Source organism: Cryptosporidium ryanae (assembly GCF_009792415.1).
Source record: "Cryptosporidium ryanae isolate 45019 chromosome Unknown contig_11, whole genome shotgun sequence".
In the NCBI taxonomy this organism is placed as follows: domain Eukaryota; phylum Apicomplexa; class Conoidasida; order Eucoccidiorida; family Cryptosporidiidae; genus Cryptosporidium; species Cryptosporidium ryanae.
Window position 1 is genome coordinate 466,217 of NW_027125521.1, and position 17,327 is coordinate 483,543.

At 30.2% G+C, this 17,327-nt stretch overlaps 7 protein-coding genes across 7 annotated transcripts; 4 read left to right on the forward strand and 3 right to left on the reverse strand.

Moving 5' to 3' along the window:
- Positions 1 to 316: 316 nt before the first annotated feature.
- Positions 317 to 1,750, forward strand: FG386_000138 (Trm5 RNA methyltransferase; the record flags this gene model as incomplete). Its single annotated transcript, XM_067339449.1, has 1 exon — positions 317 to 1,750. The coding sequence occupies one exon, from the start codon at positions 317 to 319 to the stop codon at positions 1,748 to 1,750; it is 1,434 nt and encodes a 477-aa protein (XP_067198247.1).
- Positions 1,751 to 2,529: 779 nt separating this feature from the next.
- Positions 2,530 to 3,996, forward strand: FG386_000139 (ERGIC-53-like mannose binding lectin that is a type I membrane protein; the record flags this gene model as incomplete). The annotated part of the gene is made up of 1 exon (XM_067339450.1): positions 2,530 to 3,996. One exon carries the CDS (start codon positions 2,530 to 2,532, stop codon positions 3,994 to 3,996), a length of 1,467 nt encoding a protein of 488 aa, XP_067198248.1.
- A 244-nt stretch (positions 3,997 to 4,240) lies between these two features.
- On the reverse strand, positions 4,241 to 5,620 carry FG386_000140 (ring finger protein; the record flags this gene model as incomplete). Its single annotated transcript, XM_067339451.1, has 1 exon — positions 4,241 to 5,620. One exon carries the CDS (start codon positions 5,618 to 5,620, stop codon positions 4,241 to 4,243), a length of 1,380 nt encoding a protein of 459 aa, XP_067198249.1.
- A 640-nt stretch (positions 5,621 to 6,260) lies between these two features.
- On the forward strand, positions 6,261 to 7,331 carry FG386_000141 (uncharacterized protein; the record flags this gene model as incomplete). Its single annotated transcript, XM_067339452.1, has 1 exon — positions 6,261 to 7,331. The coding sequence occupies one exon, from the start codon at positions 6,261 to 6,263 to the stop codon at positions 7,329 to 7,331; it is 1,071 nt and encodes a 356-aa protein (XP_067198250.1).
- Positions 7,332 to 7,345: 14 nt separating this feature from the next.
- On the reverse strand, positions 7,346 to 9,784 carry FG386_000142 (uncharacterized protein; the record flags this gene model as incomplete). The annotated part of the gene is made up of 1 exon (XM_067339453.1): positions 7,346 to 9,784. One exon carries the CDS (start codon positions 9,782 to 9,784, stop codon positions 7,346 to 7,348), a length of 2,439 nt encoding a protein of 812 aa, XP_067198251.1.
- Positions 9,785 to 10,227: 443 nt separating this feature from the next.
- On the reverse strand, positions 10,228 to 12,438 carry FG386_000143 (uncharacterized protein; the record flags this gene model as incomplete). Its single annotated transcript, XM_067339454.1, has 1 exon — positions 10,228 to 12,438. The coding sequence occupies one exon, from the start codon at positions 12,436 to 12,438 to the stop codon at positions 10,228 to 10,230; it is 2,211 nt and encodes a 736-aa protein (XP_067198252.1).
- Positions 12,439 to 13,321: 883 nt separating this feature from the next.
- On the forward strand, positions 13,322 to 17,305 carry FG386_000145 (uncharacterized protein; the record flags this gene model as incomplete). The annotated part of the gene is made up of 1 exon (XM_067339456.1): positions 13,322 to 17,305. One exon carries the CDS (start codon positions 13,322 to 13,324, stop codon positions 17,303 to 17,305), a length of 3,984 nt encoding a protein of 1,327 aa, XP_067198254.1.
- Positions 17,306 to 17,327: the final 22 nt, after the last annotated feature.

Consider the following 17,327-nt stretch of genomic DNA (forward strand, 5'->3'; position numbering starts at 1 on the left):
TGTCTTTTACTTTTAGCTCTGGTTTCCTTCTAATAATATGCATAATTCTTCTAACCTGTCTAAACTTTGTTTTTGGAATTTTTTCCATTCTTTTCCGCCTTTTTCCAATCTCCCTTTCTACTAGTACATACTGGGTACCAACTTAGGCGGGAACTTACGTAATATGTTTAAATATTAACTATTTAAAATTAAACTGAATCTTGAAATGAGTATGGTTTGAAAAGACACCCTACGATAACGATAGAATATTTAACCTTGGCATTTCTTTTTTGGATTAAAAGGAGGCGAGGGACCGAAATACCGGGTAAAGTAGAGGATGAATGGTTTTTGTCCGGAAAGAATACACAAAACGTACATTCTCCCCTATATAAAGGTCAAGAAAGGATGTTGTAACACGGTCCAGAAATTATTTAGGGAAAGCGAATTGCTACTTAAACTCCCGAAGGTTTCTCCTGTAATCAATGACAAAAATTCTGACGAGAATAAAATACTCCTGCTCAGAGAAGACTTGAGAAAAAGCCGCCATGATTCTTCTAAAAGGATTAAATTGGCAGAATATAGAGATGGAGGAAATAAAGTTGATGTGCGAAAGCAGATAACAGCCGGTAATGCAGAAAACACTAGCAGCACTGAAAATGCGTCCTACATCATTGAGTTGGACGAGGAATGGCTTATGAAACTTCCAAAAAGCGTCTTTGACAAACTGAACAATGTCGAATATGCTGAATACGGGGTGCTTAAATTCAAGTTAGAGTATAAGTACCTGTCCTACATTGAATGTGTGAAACAGTGTATTCCAGATGATGTTGAAATTATCTCAAGTTTTGAGACAATTGGACATATTGCTCATTTAAACTTAAATAAGGAAGTTTTTCCATACAGATATATAATTGGTAAAATACTGTTAGACAAAAATCCAGGTATTAAAACTGTTGTTACTAAAACAGGTAACATAGAGACTGTGTTTAGAACATATCCGTTGGAGATTATTGCCGGTGAAAATAACTTATCTGCTAAAGTTAAAGAACAAGGCATTGTTTATAATGTTGAAATAGACAAGGTTTACTGGAACTCAAGACTTTCAAACGAAAGGCAAAGAATCACGCAATTGGTACCTAAAAATTCAGTTGTATTTGACTTAACTTGTGGTGTCGGTGCCTTCGCCCTCCCACTAGCCAAACTAAATGAGTGTTTGGTCTACTCTAATGACCTGAATCCCAATTCAATAAAATTACTCGAACAAAATATACTTTCAAACAAATTATCTAGACACAAAATAACTTCCTCGCAAAAAGACTGCATTGAGTGCATTCACTTCCTGCTCGAGAGTAAGCTGAATGTATCCAAACTGTTCAATTTAACTGATTATGTCTGTGATTGCAACAGAAACGGTGAAAACGTTTTTTATTGGATATGCAATCTTCCTGAGCTCTCTCTAGACATTCTTCCTTGCTTTCGTGAATTTTACATTAAACATCAAAGCGACTATTCTCGAAACGAGTACAAAAAAACTACCAACTACTTTTATTTTTATTGTTTTTCTAAAAATCAAGACGACCCAACTAATGAAATAAGAAATAGAATTAATGACTCCCTCAGACTCCCTTTTGAAATAAGTGACTTTCGTAAAAATCATCTACTTGAACCCGAGGAGTTGGTTATTCACCAAGTGAGAGATGTGTCGCCAAACAAAAGAATGTATTGCGCTCAGTTCAAAGTAATGATACCTGTTTTCATTTCTCAACCCTAAATGACATTTGTGAAAACACAAATACTACTACCTACCCTAATACTCATACTTGATGACCGCAAAACCTTCCACTCAAAACATTTAATTAAATAACTTGTGTATTAAATCATTCCCGCCCAGAGGCGGGACACTGTATATTTAGTCTTTATATGAGACAAGTAACGTATATAAAAAAAATATTGATATCAGGAGTTTCAATCTGTACAAAGGTGAGAAAATGTGAATTATGTGAGGGAAAATCACCAGATCTACACCCCCATAACACCTGTTAATCCTTTTTTGTGTTTTAAAGCAATTTATTCATTCGAAATTAGAATTTTGTGTTTAACACTTTTTCTTACAAGAGTCCCACTATTGTGGTCTGAAAATTTTGGTCGAAAATAAATACACATTCTTAGATGCACAATTAAATGTAAATTAAAGCAGTGTATACATGCATATAAATTATTAAATAAATATACACTTATTTGTTCACTTATCTATATATATATAGATATATACTTATGCATATATATTATACATAAGCAGGTATACACGTAGTGTACAGATAAGTGGTTGTATATAAATGTATATATTCATCTACTCAAAATTAATGTCTCTTGATAAATTTAAAACTTGGAGAAAGTGGATGTGCAATTAGAATTATTCAGGAGAACAAAAGTATTTGAGACAAATTAAAGCGAGTACAGACCTGTGCTTGCACAATAGTAACAATACACTTCGTTTCTAAATTAACTAATTAATACTAAGTGATCAAGTGCATATATATATTCGACAAGATGAATTGCATTGTCCGGCTTTTTTTTAAATCAATCTTTAGAATAAGGTTACTTATATTTATATTGTCACTCATCAATATTTCATTTTTAAACGAATCATTGTTTTGCTCGGCTAATGATCCTTCATTAGCCGCACATCCATCTCATGAGAGTATAAAGCAACAAAAAATAGACAAAGTAACAATGGTTAGACACTCTTTTGAATCACCTTTGACCCTTGACACTACACTAGCGGAGTGGGACCTAGCGATGGCCACAATACCCGTTAAAAAAAGTGTTGTACTCGTTCCAGGAGTTAAAAATAGAACGGGACAATTTTGGAATAAAGGCCCATTAAACACATCGCACTTTGAGATATACCTTACTTTTGAAGTTGTAAGTACCTCTGCAGATATAAAACAAGAAGGTGAGGGATTTGCCATGTGGTTTGTAAGTGAGTCTTACGGATCCATATATCCGAAATCAAGTGAAGACCTCGAAAGTTGGAATTTACTTGGCTACAAGAACAATCCCAAAGGTATTGGGGTTTTGTTTTCACTTTTAGATAGAAACAACAAAAAAAATCCTTCCATCTCTCTTCTTATATCTGATGGCAACAAAGTGTTCTCCTCACATGCAGATGTGCCAACGCATGTAGGTGTTTACTTTAATTTTGTAAATCTCGAGGAACCTCTTACATTTAGACTTTATGTTTCCCCAGACAACGGAATTTCTGGGCAAATAAGAACAACTCCAACATCAAAATGGATAGATTGCTTTAAAACGGATTCGGCACAAATACCTGAAAGTATCAAGAACGGTGGTTTCATTGGATTTACCTCTTACACGGGACCAGAACTAAACGATTCATCATCTAAAGCTGCAGATAGAATTTCAATTATTAATTTGAATGTATACAACCTTGATCTAAATAGAGCAGGTGAGGAGGTCGCTGACTCTCTTAAATACGAGTCCAATTATAATAAAGAACATGTTGAAGTTACCGATTTGCTGCGTGAAACTCATGTTCACGGTGACAAGGACGTTTCTGAAGCTCTCAAGGCGTTTTCGCAGATATTATACAAGCACATTACCGAAGCAACCCCTAGAGAACAGGCTATACATCGAACTCTAAACACTCTTTTGTCCCAAGTACAAAAGCTTTCCAATGAAGTCAAAGAAATGCAAAGAATATTGAGTATACATACAGGTAACAACCATAGTGAAACGCTCAACTCTGTTCAAAGTGAAATAGTTGGTTTGAAAACGCTATTTGATAGACATTCCAAACACCACACTAATTCTCTTATTGAGTTGGAAGGAACAATTAAGAACAAGGAGGATGTTGCTACTCAGGTTCACAACGCAATAAAGAGTCAACATTCAACAACTTCTATTGCGGCCGTTGTACTCGTCATTATAATATTAGTCTTTGGACTCATAATGTGGAAGAAAGTCAAAGATATAGAAAAAAAACACCTTTTATAACTTAGCATTTTTATCCCATTAAAGGTTCTATTTCTTAGTTTTAGTCTTGAAACTTCTGTTTTCTCAGTGAAACAATCTCTATTTTTCGAGATTATTGTCTTAAATCTTTAACTGAGTGAAAACAGTTTAGTGCTATTTATATACCTCTTTATCCCAGATACACGATGCTTGTTTTATGCACGCTTTAGTATCACTTAACAGTAAATATTCCAAATTTTATTTACAATATCTTAATTTTAAGCATTTATAATATCTCCTCAATCTTTTCAGCGTCCTCCAAATCGCATTCTATTCCTAAACCTGACAGCTTTTTTAACACATTGTCATAGTAGAATGGATCCGGGAATCCCTGTAGTGCAGGTCCGCCACATGTAGAGATCTTGTGTGGGATTATACTCCATTGAGTTATATCCATGTTTATTCCAGTTGAAGAATTAGTCAAGTTGGAAATCTTAAATGTGTGACCCATTTCAAATGCCTTAGACAAACCCCTAAGCAATGTTTTTCCCTGTTCGTCATAAGGCAGGTACGCTATTTTATACGTACCTAAGTAAGGCTTGTTTGGATTAGGATGTCTTTTGTTTTGAATGCCGCTTGGAATAAAATATTCTATTTCAATTACATTTATGTTTGGATAGCTCTCTATTTCGATATTGCCAGATTTGTACACAATGTATCTCATTACACCGGGTGGTGAAGATCCTTTTCCAAAACGTTGTATTGTCATACAAAGTGGACAAAAAAGAGCATTTTTTCCCTTTAAGTGTCCTATCATTTCATTTAAACATTCACTGTGGTATACATGAGAACATTTATTTAATTTAATCAAGTCATTCTCCAATCTGTGTAGACACAAACAACAGTCATCATCTATTTTTTCATTCTTTAACTCAGTTTTAATGTTTTCTATCTCGTCTTCTGTAAATACATTTTGAAAACCTTCACACAAATATTCTCCAGTTTCTATTATCAACGATAATGCATCGTCAAACTGAGCTATGCTTGTATCCGTGAATTCCCATTCCAATTTAAAATCCATTTTTTCCTTCTCCATTCCATAACGTGCCTCAATCTTATTATTTGTACCGTCAAATATATCAACCCTTTTTAAGTATCTTCTGTATATTCTCCTTTCTTTTCCGGTTATTCTATTCACCTGCTTGCACTCAATTGGATATATATCATACTGATTCCAAACAACATACCTTCCTGTTTTTGGTTTTTTAATAACTTGTTTTTTTAAATTAGAATTTATCTCGGAACCATTTTTCTCTCTGTTTTCCTTATTGTTATCATTCTCTTCACTAGTCACTTCTTTGTACAAATTCCACTGTATATGCAAGTAAAACCTTTCTATTTGAGCCGATATATTTGGCTGGTATAAGTTAAGCTGACCATTATTGTCAGTCCAAAACCATATTGCCGAAGATATATCTCTACTTATTCTCCTGTGACGCTGTGTAATAAAATTAAATTGATAAAAGTGACGCAAATTTAGTAAGAATGGTATTCCTCCAACATTCACTATTATATTTACTTCTTTGCTCCGCCAAGACTTCTCTATTATTGCTGAATTCTCCAGTGAATAATATACCCATCCTTCGTCTGACCACCAACGCCACATCTTAAATCAAAACTTACATTCAGCGTTTTTGGCCTCAAACAAAACAAATAGAGATCATAAAGCTATTTGCATTTATCTCAATATCTTTAACATATGTTACAGAGCGCAGATTAAGAATCTCAGAATTAATATTATATTGCCTCTATGAACACAGGTAGATTATTGCTTGTTTGAAATTTAAATATTTGATAATGACTGACCAATGCAAATGGAGGAAAAAAGATAAAAAAACCTCACTAATGCAACATTTTTATAGTCACTTTGTTACCACACTTTATTTATTGACATCCCGAAAAATTTGTAGTATTTTGCTCGCAAAAAAAAATCGCCTATTACTCAATTTGTGTTAGATTTAAATTTGAAAATAAACCAGTTTTGAGGTTTAATGGTATGTCTAAATATGATTAATTCCCGAAACGCCATCTTTGTTTATCTTGGAAGCTTTTCCCCCAATTTTATCTTGTTTGTCTGATCCTAAAACCCCACACCTTGCAGCACAAAAATCTAAATTTCCGACATAAGTATGCATGTATGCATGTACAAACAGAAACCAATAGTAAATGATTTTTTGGTTTGAATAGTCATTTTCTTTTATCCACAAATAAGTTAGTAGACAATTAAATTGGCCGATTGGAATACAATGTCGTCATTTAGAACAAATAGGAATATGGACTTGCCATATGTAAATATGGACAGAATTCAAGAATTGAGGAAGCAACATGATTTATGTGGATGCAATTTAAAAAGATTTTGCAATTCAAAGCTGTTTCAGACAAGTTACATTCCTTACTACAAAGATCAAGATGCGATTTGGTTAGGTGGTAGAAAATATTGTGAGTGTTTTTTGAGAGAGATTAACGATGATATTGGAAATAAATGCGAACATTTAAGAGAAATCGACAAAGATTATTGTCACGCAAATTTCGAACAGAAAATAAGATCAGAGATGCTTAAAAATCATAGGATAAGTGGTTACCAGCAAGGGTGTTTCAGTAATGAATCGATAATGGAAATCAACATGTGTGAGTCACCTGCTTCCCTTGTGACCCGCAACAATAACATTAACCTATGTGACTGTTTGAATAATCGGATAAAAAGACAAGTGAACAGAAGAGATGAATTTAGGAAGAGTTGTGAGAATGAAGACACATATCATTCAAAAGACTTATCTTGTGAGAAGAGTGTACAGATAAACAACTCGGATATAGATAAAGACTCAGAGAACGAATGTTTAAGAGATAACTGCAGGAACTCATATAGGTTAATTCAAGGAAGAAAGGTGTTTTCCGGTGAAATCACAGATTCAGAAGATGATATGGAAATAACAATAAACAGAAACAACAGAAAAATAATATTACTTTCCATAAATTGGATAAGTTTATCTGGAGAACACAACAAAAAGATAAGAAACTTTATACAGGAATCAATGGAATCATGCGAATTAATAAACGTCCCACATTTTGTCATATTATTCCAATACGATGATCACAAAGGTGTAAGAGGAATATATACATACTCTAAAGAAGACAAAAGATGGTACTGCGTAATTGAGATAACATCAAAGTGTCCGAGAACCATTGAAAAAGAGATGATTCATACACTATATAAATTTGACACTTGTCAAAAAATATTTAAACCAATAAAACAATTAAAAAAAATAACTGATATAGTTGACGGTTTGAGCCTAAAAAATGAATATTTAAACAACTAAAAATGACCAATATGTTACGTATCAAATTTAAATTCAGACAACTGATACTGAAAAATATTATAATTGTTCTGTACTCCCACAGTTCCAACAAGTCTCTCGGGGTGCAAAGCAGGGTGACTAAGTATATCAACAATGTTAGGTATTTCGGCTATATTTTCATTTAAAATTGACATAAGAAGTTCTTTTGTGCATAAAGAAACATTCTCTAACCTTGAAAAACAATCATTGTTGTTGGGATTATAATATTCATTTGACAAAGAATAATATAAAAGGGAACCAATCATATACACATGTACTTTTTCTACTATTTTTGACAAACCAAAAGACTTTTCAATATCAATTAGTTTTGACTTGAGAATCTTAATATTCTTCCCACCTAAAAGCTCCTGATCGTCATTAATTGCCCCTCTTATAAATTTAGGAAAATAATTTATTAAATCATCGTCTTTATAGTTTTTAATAAAATTCTTGCATCTCATTAAATTTTTTGGATAGTTTTTCCTAATGGAAATTTCGTCGTCTTGAAACAAACTAAAATCTATATCTAGGTTAATTAAATCAAGTGGGCCAATGGAAAAACAACAATCTTCTTTTCTAATGTATATTTTGCTTGCTTTTATCGGAAATATTACGCTATTTGTAAATCCTTCTTCACCTTCAAATGAGTGAATGAGCAAAAATAGTCTAAACAGTGATCTTGAATACATCAGCGCCGTTGTCTCGCTTAGTACACCATTCAAATGTACGTATGAATGAATGTCATATCTTTCTAAATGAGAATAAGCCTCAACTATAGTAGAGTTCATGGAAGGAGGTGTTTGCCATTCAAATATTGCAGTACAAAACTTCAACTCAGAAATCCCGTGATTCATCTGTTTGCTTTTAATTATATTTGTATTGTCCAAAGAAATATTACATGTGTGGTTCAAAAACAACAATATGTTAACAGGTATTTCTTTTGATTTTAATTTGTTCATTTGTGTACTGTAAACGCTCCTTATCTTTCTGAGTTTTGTAAAATAATCTCCAAGTATTAACCTTAGTTTGTGTGTGTTTGAAGATATTGAAACATTTGGAGAGAAACTAGATTCACCATTGCATTCATTTAAAGACGGAAAATCGATTCTAAATAGTTTCAGCACACAAGGAACGAGATCAACAAAGTCAAAAGCCTTCCATATTATGCTCCTTCTTCCTATACCTATTGGATTTAAAAACATATGACGATTATTCAATGTAAATGGGAAATTTGACAGTGGGGAAGATTCAAGTAACTTTATTAAATTTGAAAGCTTCACGAGTAAGTTTCTCTTTAACATCAACGATTTCTCTCTTTCGTGCAGTTTGCTACCCAGATATTTTGACAAAACTGAACGACACTGTATTGTTAATTCGTTGTCCTCATTTATCTGCTTATTATCACTGTGGTTATCGAATTCATCATAATATGCATCATCTTCATCACAACCCAACTCATAATTAGATAAAAACCCGTTATAGTCCGAACTTACCAAGCTGTTTGAAAGCAGTTTATTCTGAAGATCCGCTATTTTATGGTGTTGATTTACTATATCCATCGCATCCATGCCCATAAACCAAGATTTACTTATATACTCAGTTTCATCAGAGTTAGCCTTATAAAAAATGTCAAACTTCGGAAAACCCACTTTAGAACTCAAACTATTTACAATAATGTGAATATTGTTTCTTTCTGATATCGCCAACTGTTTAAGTCTCGGTCTCAATAACTGAATTCCTCTCTGTATTTCATTCTCTATTGATGATTGCAGTTCCATATTCAATCTTAAATCTTGATCCAGTCCCTCCACCTGCGAAGTGCAATTCCTGTACATTTCCATTAGCAACATTATATCCTCTTGAGTTATTACCTGACTATTATCTCCCTCTGATTCCTGAGTATAGTGATTAAGAGGAGGTTGGCTATTTGAATAAAATATTGGAGTACCAAAGTTCTCTGTAAGTCCTACTGGGGACGACCCTGTCGCGTTCGGTTCTGAAAAACGTCTTTCAAACATCTCAAGCTTTTCTGGATCTATTTTTGACCACAACATCCCCCTTAATCCCCTAAAGTCTATTGGATCTTGTGTACCTGAGGTATTTGCCACACCATTGTTAGTCGACTCTACATCAGAGCTTTGATTAGACTTAAATTCCTGACTTGCTGGACATGCAACCACATCACCACAACGACAAATGTCCTTGTTTATATTGCTACAACACTCTCTTTTAAAATTTAATTCATTTATTGTCTCCAAAACTTTGGGCTCCTTAAAATTTCTAGGGTAAATCGATACACCCGGAACTGGTCTATATCCTGTCCTTTTTGGAGCATCCCTTAAAAATAACTTTCTTATATCTATTGTGTGTGACTTTTTGTTTCCATTTAATAAATCATACTCTTTATCCTTTTTTACACGCTTCTTCCTATTCATTTATATTTTAATTAATCCCAAACTGAGCTAAATTCAGACCTCTAATTCATAATTAATATGTTAATAATGTGAATTATTTTTTATTATAACTAATGATCTTAATTTGTTTTCCTATCCCACATTATAATTTCTGTAATCAAAAATATATAACCGGCTATATATGTACCCATTTTACCTGTAATATTTAATAGGTACCGGGTATATTCATCTAATTACCGGTAAAAAAAAAGGTAATAAGTTAAACTATTTCTGTATTAAGTTAAAAATAAGAAAAATAGATTAAAAAAGAAATCAAATAACAACTGTTACATTAAAAAACAATATCCTTTAAACAAATATAACGTAATTATTGTTTAATTTAAACATAACTTATATAATCATTCAAATCTTTGTTTTAATAGGCAAACATCTTCCTATTCACCTAAGCTCAGAATTTTATTTTTTCAACTACTATATATTTCTACCTTTATATCAGAATTTCCTAAATTGCATTTTTCTGGAATCAAATTTGCTGATTTCAACAAGTAGTTTTTTGCCTTATGATTCACTGTTATTTCTCTTAATACGTAATTTGAAACAAATTCACTATCACAATACCAACTTATTTTTATTGGACCAGTATAAGATACATTATTAATCGAATCTGTATCTTCAATATATAATAGCCTTAATGAAATTTCTGCCTGAAGCGTATTCTCCTCAATGACAAAATTTAACAACTTGGGAATAAAATTAAACATTTCTAACTCAAATTGCGTCTTCTCTATAATCCTTTTGTTGTAATGAAATCCAGTGAAAAAAGACCATTTTGCGAATATCTTAATATTGTTTGCGAATAAAACATTGTTTTTCAGATTTAACGTAGAAATATCTGATGCATCCTCAAATACTATCTCCATGTTAATATTTATGTCGTACTTGTCTGTATATGGTGAAATTGTTACTGTGTTATATGGAACTCCTTCCGCATAATTTTCTTCTAATTGATCCTGAATTAACTCTTCTTCAACCTTAACATCATTGTTTCCGATGTCGTCAACAATACTTTCTGAACTAACTATTTCATTATTTTGTTCATTTGAGACAATATTTTCAATTTCATTATCAGCTAAAGATGATATTTTAAACTGTCCACCACGGTCTAAAATACCTTCAATATGAAGCGTCTCTATTTTTGGAATATCGTTGTTACTAATTAAATACCCATAAAATGTTGTTTTCAATACCCCAGTTATTCTAATTTTATTATCTTGAAAAATAACTAAAGAGTTTATTGAAATAGAGGGAGTAGGTATCTGTCTTAGTGGTGGTGGGGGAAGGACAGCCAAATTTATATTACTTTTTGCTGATCTAACGGCGGAATCCAATAGAGTTGAGGAGCTTCCTACTCCTTGAATATCTAAATTAATTGTTCTTATTGGAATATTGTGACTTGTATTTTCCCCAAAATCAATTGATGGCATTAGAGTGTTAACTAATTTCTTATCATTGATAAAATTATGCATATTCAATGTGCCATAAATATCTAAATCAGTTTTTTCTCCAGAAAGAATCGCAGAATCCTCTATTTTTAAAACTCCTAAGTAATTAATACCGTGAAATACTCCAAAAAATATTTTACCGAGGTTTCTTATAAATATTCTGCCTCTATATTCATATGACATTTTTGATTGAAAAACAATGTTTGAATTGTAGTCAGTTTCCCTATCTAGTTTTATATCGGTGAGTTGTATATTTGTCATAAGTTTTCTTAATGGCATTGAAATAATAAACTTTCTAGTCACTAATTCAAGGTTTCTCTTTGAAAGATAGTTGGGATTATCGATATTGGCATTTATAGATACCTGTGCCATACCTTTCGTAAATATATCTTGGATAATTCCAGAAATTCCTTGTACATTTGTTGCATTTGAAGTTGTTTCAATGATAACATCAATTTTATCTGATTCGAAAATATCTAGTGAATCAGGACTATTAATCTTAGCAATCGGAAGAGAATTCCATTCTATTTCAGAATTTTTGAAATCTAAGTGTATATTTGAATTTTTGTATAGGCTCTTATTCTTTAAAGGAGCATTGATTCTAACCATTACTGACGTTTCCATTTTTTCGAATCCATTATCTGGAATAAAGTTTATATTAATGTTGTCTACATCAAATTCTAATCCCTGAAATAATGCATAATCCCAATTTGTATATGTCCCAAGGTAGAAAAATGCCCCTATAATAGCAACAATAAATACAAAACCCAGCAAAATAGAAAGTATTACATATGTCAATCTTTTTGAAAATGGCAAAATGTTATCAAAATTCTCATTATTTGTTTTGTTTTGATTCTGATTTTCTAATTTATAACAAAAATTCACATCAGTTTCCAACTTCTCTCCTTGAACGCCATTTGTTTCATTTAATGCAGCTTCTGGGGTCCTTATGTCCACTATGCTATCTGGAGATCCTATTACAGTAGTTGGACTAAACTCACCATCTAAATATAACTCACTTACAGGCGACTGTATCCTTAATGATAATATATCCCTGTTCTCTTCCCACGACCTTGCATCAAAGTACCTGTTAGAAGGTGGGGAAACTGTAGATAGTGATGGTGTTCTAACTGCAGCTAATACATCTTTTTCTTCAGCGTTATTAACTTCCATATTTAGTATTTTATATAAAAATTAAAGTATCAATCCATTAAAAATAAATTAAATTCCCTTTAATCAAAATCAATCTGAATTTATATTAGAAATACCTTAGAAAATATTGTACATCTATAACTTAGATCTTTTTTATTCAGTATAACCTAGCATAAATAAACTTAACAATGTAAATTTGCTTGTTTTATTTAGTTTTATTTTTTTTCTTAATTTTATTCTTGTCTCACTTTTTAACTTTTTACTGATGCCAACCTTAATTACCTTCCGGACGCTGCAAATATTTACAATTTTCTTGTGGAAAACAATTATTCCCTGAAAATGCATTATAATCTTTAATTTTATAACTTTTTATAATTGATGCACTAATATAATGACTTCAGAAAGCGCTATTAACAAGTTACCTCTTAATTTATTTACCCTTTTTTATTGCCCATATGCTATCGTCCACATTGACCAGGTATAAATTCAATGAAATAACCAATACTAATCAGAAAAATTAGATATTTTAATAAACATGTTTCTTTAAAGTTTGCAATGATCAGGATAACATTTAATCTATAGTTAAAATGATTCTTTTTTTTAATTAAAGGCAAATTATTAAAAAATTGTGTTTACCACGTAATTTGTGCATGTATGCATGTATATAAAAAATTATATACATGCACTCACAACAAGGATCATTTTATATTTTAGTTTTATTTTTAAAATATAATACTTTTTTGTTAAATGTTTAAATAAATTAAAATAGTCAATAGAGGGAAGAAATATTATTATTATTACTACTGCAAATATTTACCTTTGGGAGTTGTTGAGTTTAACTGATTACTTTTTATTTTTTATTGGAATTTAAATTTGTAATAAAGAATTATGGTTCAGCGAAATTATGACAGAACCTGAAAAAAATAATAAGAGGACTAAGATAAATGTCGATAGTTTTGTTTCAAATTATATGAATACTATTAATAGCAGTGATCCTGCTAAGTCAACAAGTGACGGAAACACCATATTCACAGAAGAAACAGAGTCCTCAATGCTAACAATTCTTAGAAATTCAAGAAGGGAGAATATTTTTGATGGTAGAATAAAACAGTACTACAAAGACAAATTCTTCAATAAAAAAGGGGAGAGGAATACGACACCAAGATCGAGAAGATATATATCGAAAAATAAATGTTTTACTTTTTGTAAATTGAGATACAAATTGTCTAGAAATTTAATAATAGTCCTCGGGGTTTTATTTATTTTGGTTTCATTTGGGGGAATATTTTTATTTCTATTGCTTCCTAAGATTGCAGAGATTTTGATAAGAAGGTCTGATTTGATCATAAAAGAGGTAGATATTTTGAAAATAGGCAGACAAAATGGTGATCCTTCGTTTGAAATAAATTCAATAGTAAATTTTGGCAAATCATCTTCAATTAGTAGTATAAAATTCATCCATTCATTACTGAAAATAAGTTATAGTATATCTAGTGATGAAAATAACATGATAACCAGACCATTGGGAGAACTATTTATTTCCAAAGTGTTAGCTAGAAAAAACGGTGATTATTTTGCAAAAAGTAGATTCACAATAACAAACAATGATTCACTTGAGGCACTAATTAAATATTACACTTCAAATATTGACAATAACGACAAACCCAACATTGGATTGGCAGGCAATCGAAACATTATGTTCAATACCAAAGGTTTAATGTCTTTAAAAATATTTGGAATTAGAATTGACAACATTATCATAGATAAAAATATAAATTCTAATTCAATTAAAAATAACGATAACGATAATAAAATTAAAAGTTTATCTTTCGATAATAATGATGACAACAATATAATAATTCATAATAAATGGATAAGTGTTTATGGAGATGGTGATATCAGAATTAATTTTGAAATAGAGACGAATGTATCTAAATTACTAAGCAAAAACCAAGTACATATTAATCAACAAGATAAGAAACTTATGCCATCAATCGTGATGAATAATATTGGTGATGTATGGTTCAATGTTTTCATTTCAGATAAACTAATCTGTCGTATTATTTGGTTTGATTTCAATATAAAATCAGAGAGAAACATATGGGTATTTTCTATTGATTTTCCAGATAAAATTTCTGATAAACTGATGGAGGATATTATAAATGCTATTATAAATGACAATAATGAATCTAATATTACACTGACAATTGCAGGCAATTATTCAGAAAATGATGCATTCAACGAGATAATTAAAAAAATCAATATTAAATTACCACTCAAAACATTATTAAATTTACTTGAATCAGAAATTAATAATCAAAAAATAGTTGGTTCAAATATTCTTAATAAAGTAATCAGATATATAAAGGTTGGAGGAGTTGAGTTTTTAAATGATTCTAAAAGTCTAAAAATGAGGGGAAATATTGGAGTTGGATATGTTAATCCCATAGGAGATTCATTACCTATCATTGTGAATAATATATCATTCAATTCAGTTCTTTCTGATGAATTAGAAAACAATTATGGTAATATTCATTTATATTTAAAAAAGAAACCTGAAGTAAATATGCGTAAATTATCAGATAAATCTAACCATAGCAAGAACACAGTTATTGAATTACTTTATAATGACAATCTATCAGTTTCATCTAGTAACATAAAACACAAAATTAATTCTAAATATAAAATTCCAATAAAAGAAACGGCAGAAACTAATAAACACAATAACCACATAGAAAAGTGTACTAATGAGAAAATCAAAAAGGAAAACAGACATCTATTATTAAAACCATGTTACAATATAAACGAATTTGAAATGGAACTAAGTATTGACACAGATAAAGTAAAATATGAAATAAAAAATGAATGGATTGAAAACGTGGTTAGCAGAAGAAGAAAATTAGCATTAAAAAATTCAGTATTAAATCTGAATATAACATCCATTTTTGGGAATTCTTTACTTAAAAATATTAGAATAAAACGTAATTTATTAAACAATAAAAATAAAATTAAATTTACGGACAATAATCAGGCATACATTGATGATGACGATTATAATTTTGATGACTATTATAAAGATGAAGATGATGAACTTGAAAGTAACGGTGAAAATTCCAAAAACTTGGATATTAAAAATATGTCAAAATTAATTAATATTAATGATATGAAAATACTTGGTGAGGGTTATAACAATAGTTGGATAACAAAATTAACAATTGATGAAGTAAATATATTTGACAAATTTGGTGTTAATAAATTAGAAATAGGTTCACTTGGATTTATAGTAAGCTATAACAATGAGACTATTGGATTCATGGGTACCAATGATTTCAAAATAGGTGGTAATACAAAATTAACGCTAATTGGCGTAATTAAACCAGAAGTTGATTCTACAACTAATGAAATTAATAAATCAATAGTAAATATTATAAATTCTGTTTTGAAAGGAAATATTAGTGAGATTCAAGATAAAAGCCTAACACTAGAATTTAAGGCAAATCAAGAGGAGAAGGAAATGTGTGTTAAATATTTCAACTATACAAAATATTTAACAGATGAGGATGTTAATTACTGGTTTAAAAACAAAAAATTACCTATATTAAGTGAGATATCAGAAAAAAATAATAGCAATAATAAAAGAAACTGGTTCGAAAAGTTTTTAAATGGGCAAAAAATAAATATACCATTAAATTTATTGAATGAAATGTATGATTTTAATATTCAAAAATATGTAGACAAAATTGTGGATAACAATACTGATATAATAAATAATAGTCTGTGTTTTGTTCAGTCATTATTGAATGAGGATATTATGATAAATGAGCAAAATAAAAAAAGTGTAAATGGGCTAAGTGAGATAGTCTCGAACAAACTAAAAGAATACAATATAAAAATATCAAACGCCTCATTTCAGATATTCATGGCAACTAGAGAAAGTGATTTAATTATACCAATAAATGGGTTATTTAGTATAAATATTCCAAGATTAATCACAAAAAATCTGTTTGTAAATATACTGTATATCAACTATAAATTAGAATTTTACGATAAAGATAGGAAACAAAAAATACTATCATTTGATTATTTTCAAAATTTTAATAATATAAATAATGAAATAATAAATGGAACATCAATAAATATAGTTGAGAATAAAGATTTTAATTTAAATGTAAAAATAGATAATACTGAAATAATATTAGAAGATCAAAATGGTCAATTAATGAATATAATCAAAACAATTTTTGGGCTACCTAAATCTGAAAATGAGCAAGTTAATAATATTGAATTAAGAAGTTATATAAGTATTGGAATTCAAGCATCAATTGGTATTATCAAATTAAATGATATAGAATTATATAGTACTATTCGAATACCTAATTGCAGAAAAAGATTAATGAAAATGGAGGACAAACTTAATAGGCAAATAAATATAAATTCAATATTTAAGGTTGAATCAATTCAAGTACAAAAAATAAGATTAATAATACCACCCAGAGGAATTGATATTCAATTAAATACAGTAATTAATATCCCCAACTATATTGACAATTTAATATTTGATATTATTGTGGGTCAATGTATATTTGAACTTAAAAATAATGATGATCATTTATTGGCAATCGTAAAGACACCAAAACAAATAATAATTGGAAATAATAGAAAAACTGAACCAATTTGTCATGGATTTATTCCAGCAAAATCATGGCTTCCAATGATGAATTTATTAGGTAATGAGGATAATACTGAAAGAATACACATAAAAGCAATAAACACACCACATGGTGTACCTTATTGGTTAGTATCAATATTTGATTATTATAAGCTACCTGCATCAAAAACATTTAGTAGTTTAGATGCAACCGAATTTAGTTCAGTGACTTTTTCATAAAAGTAATTAAATTAATTAAACT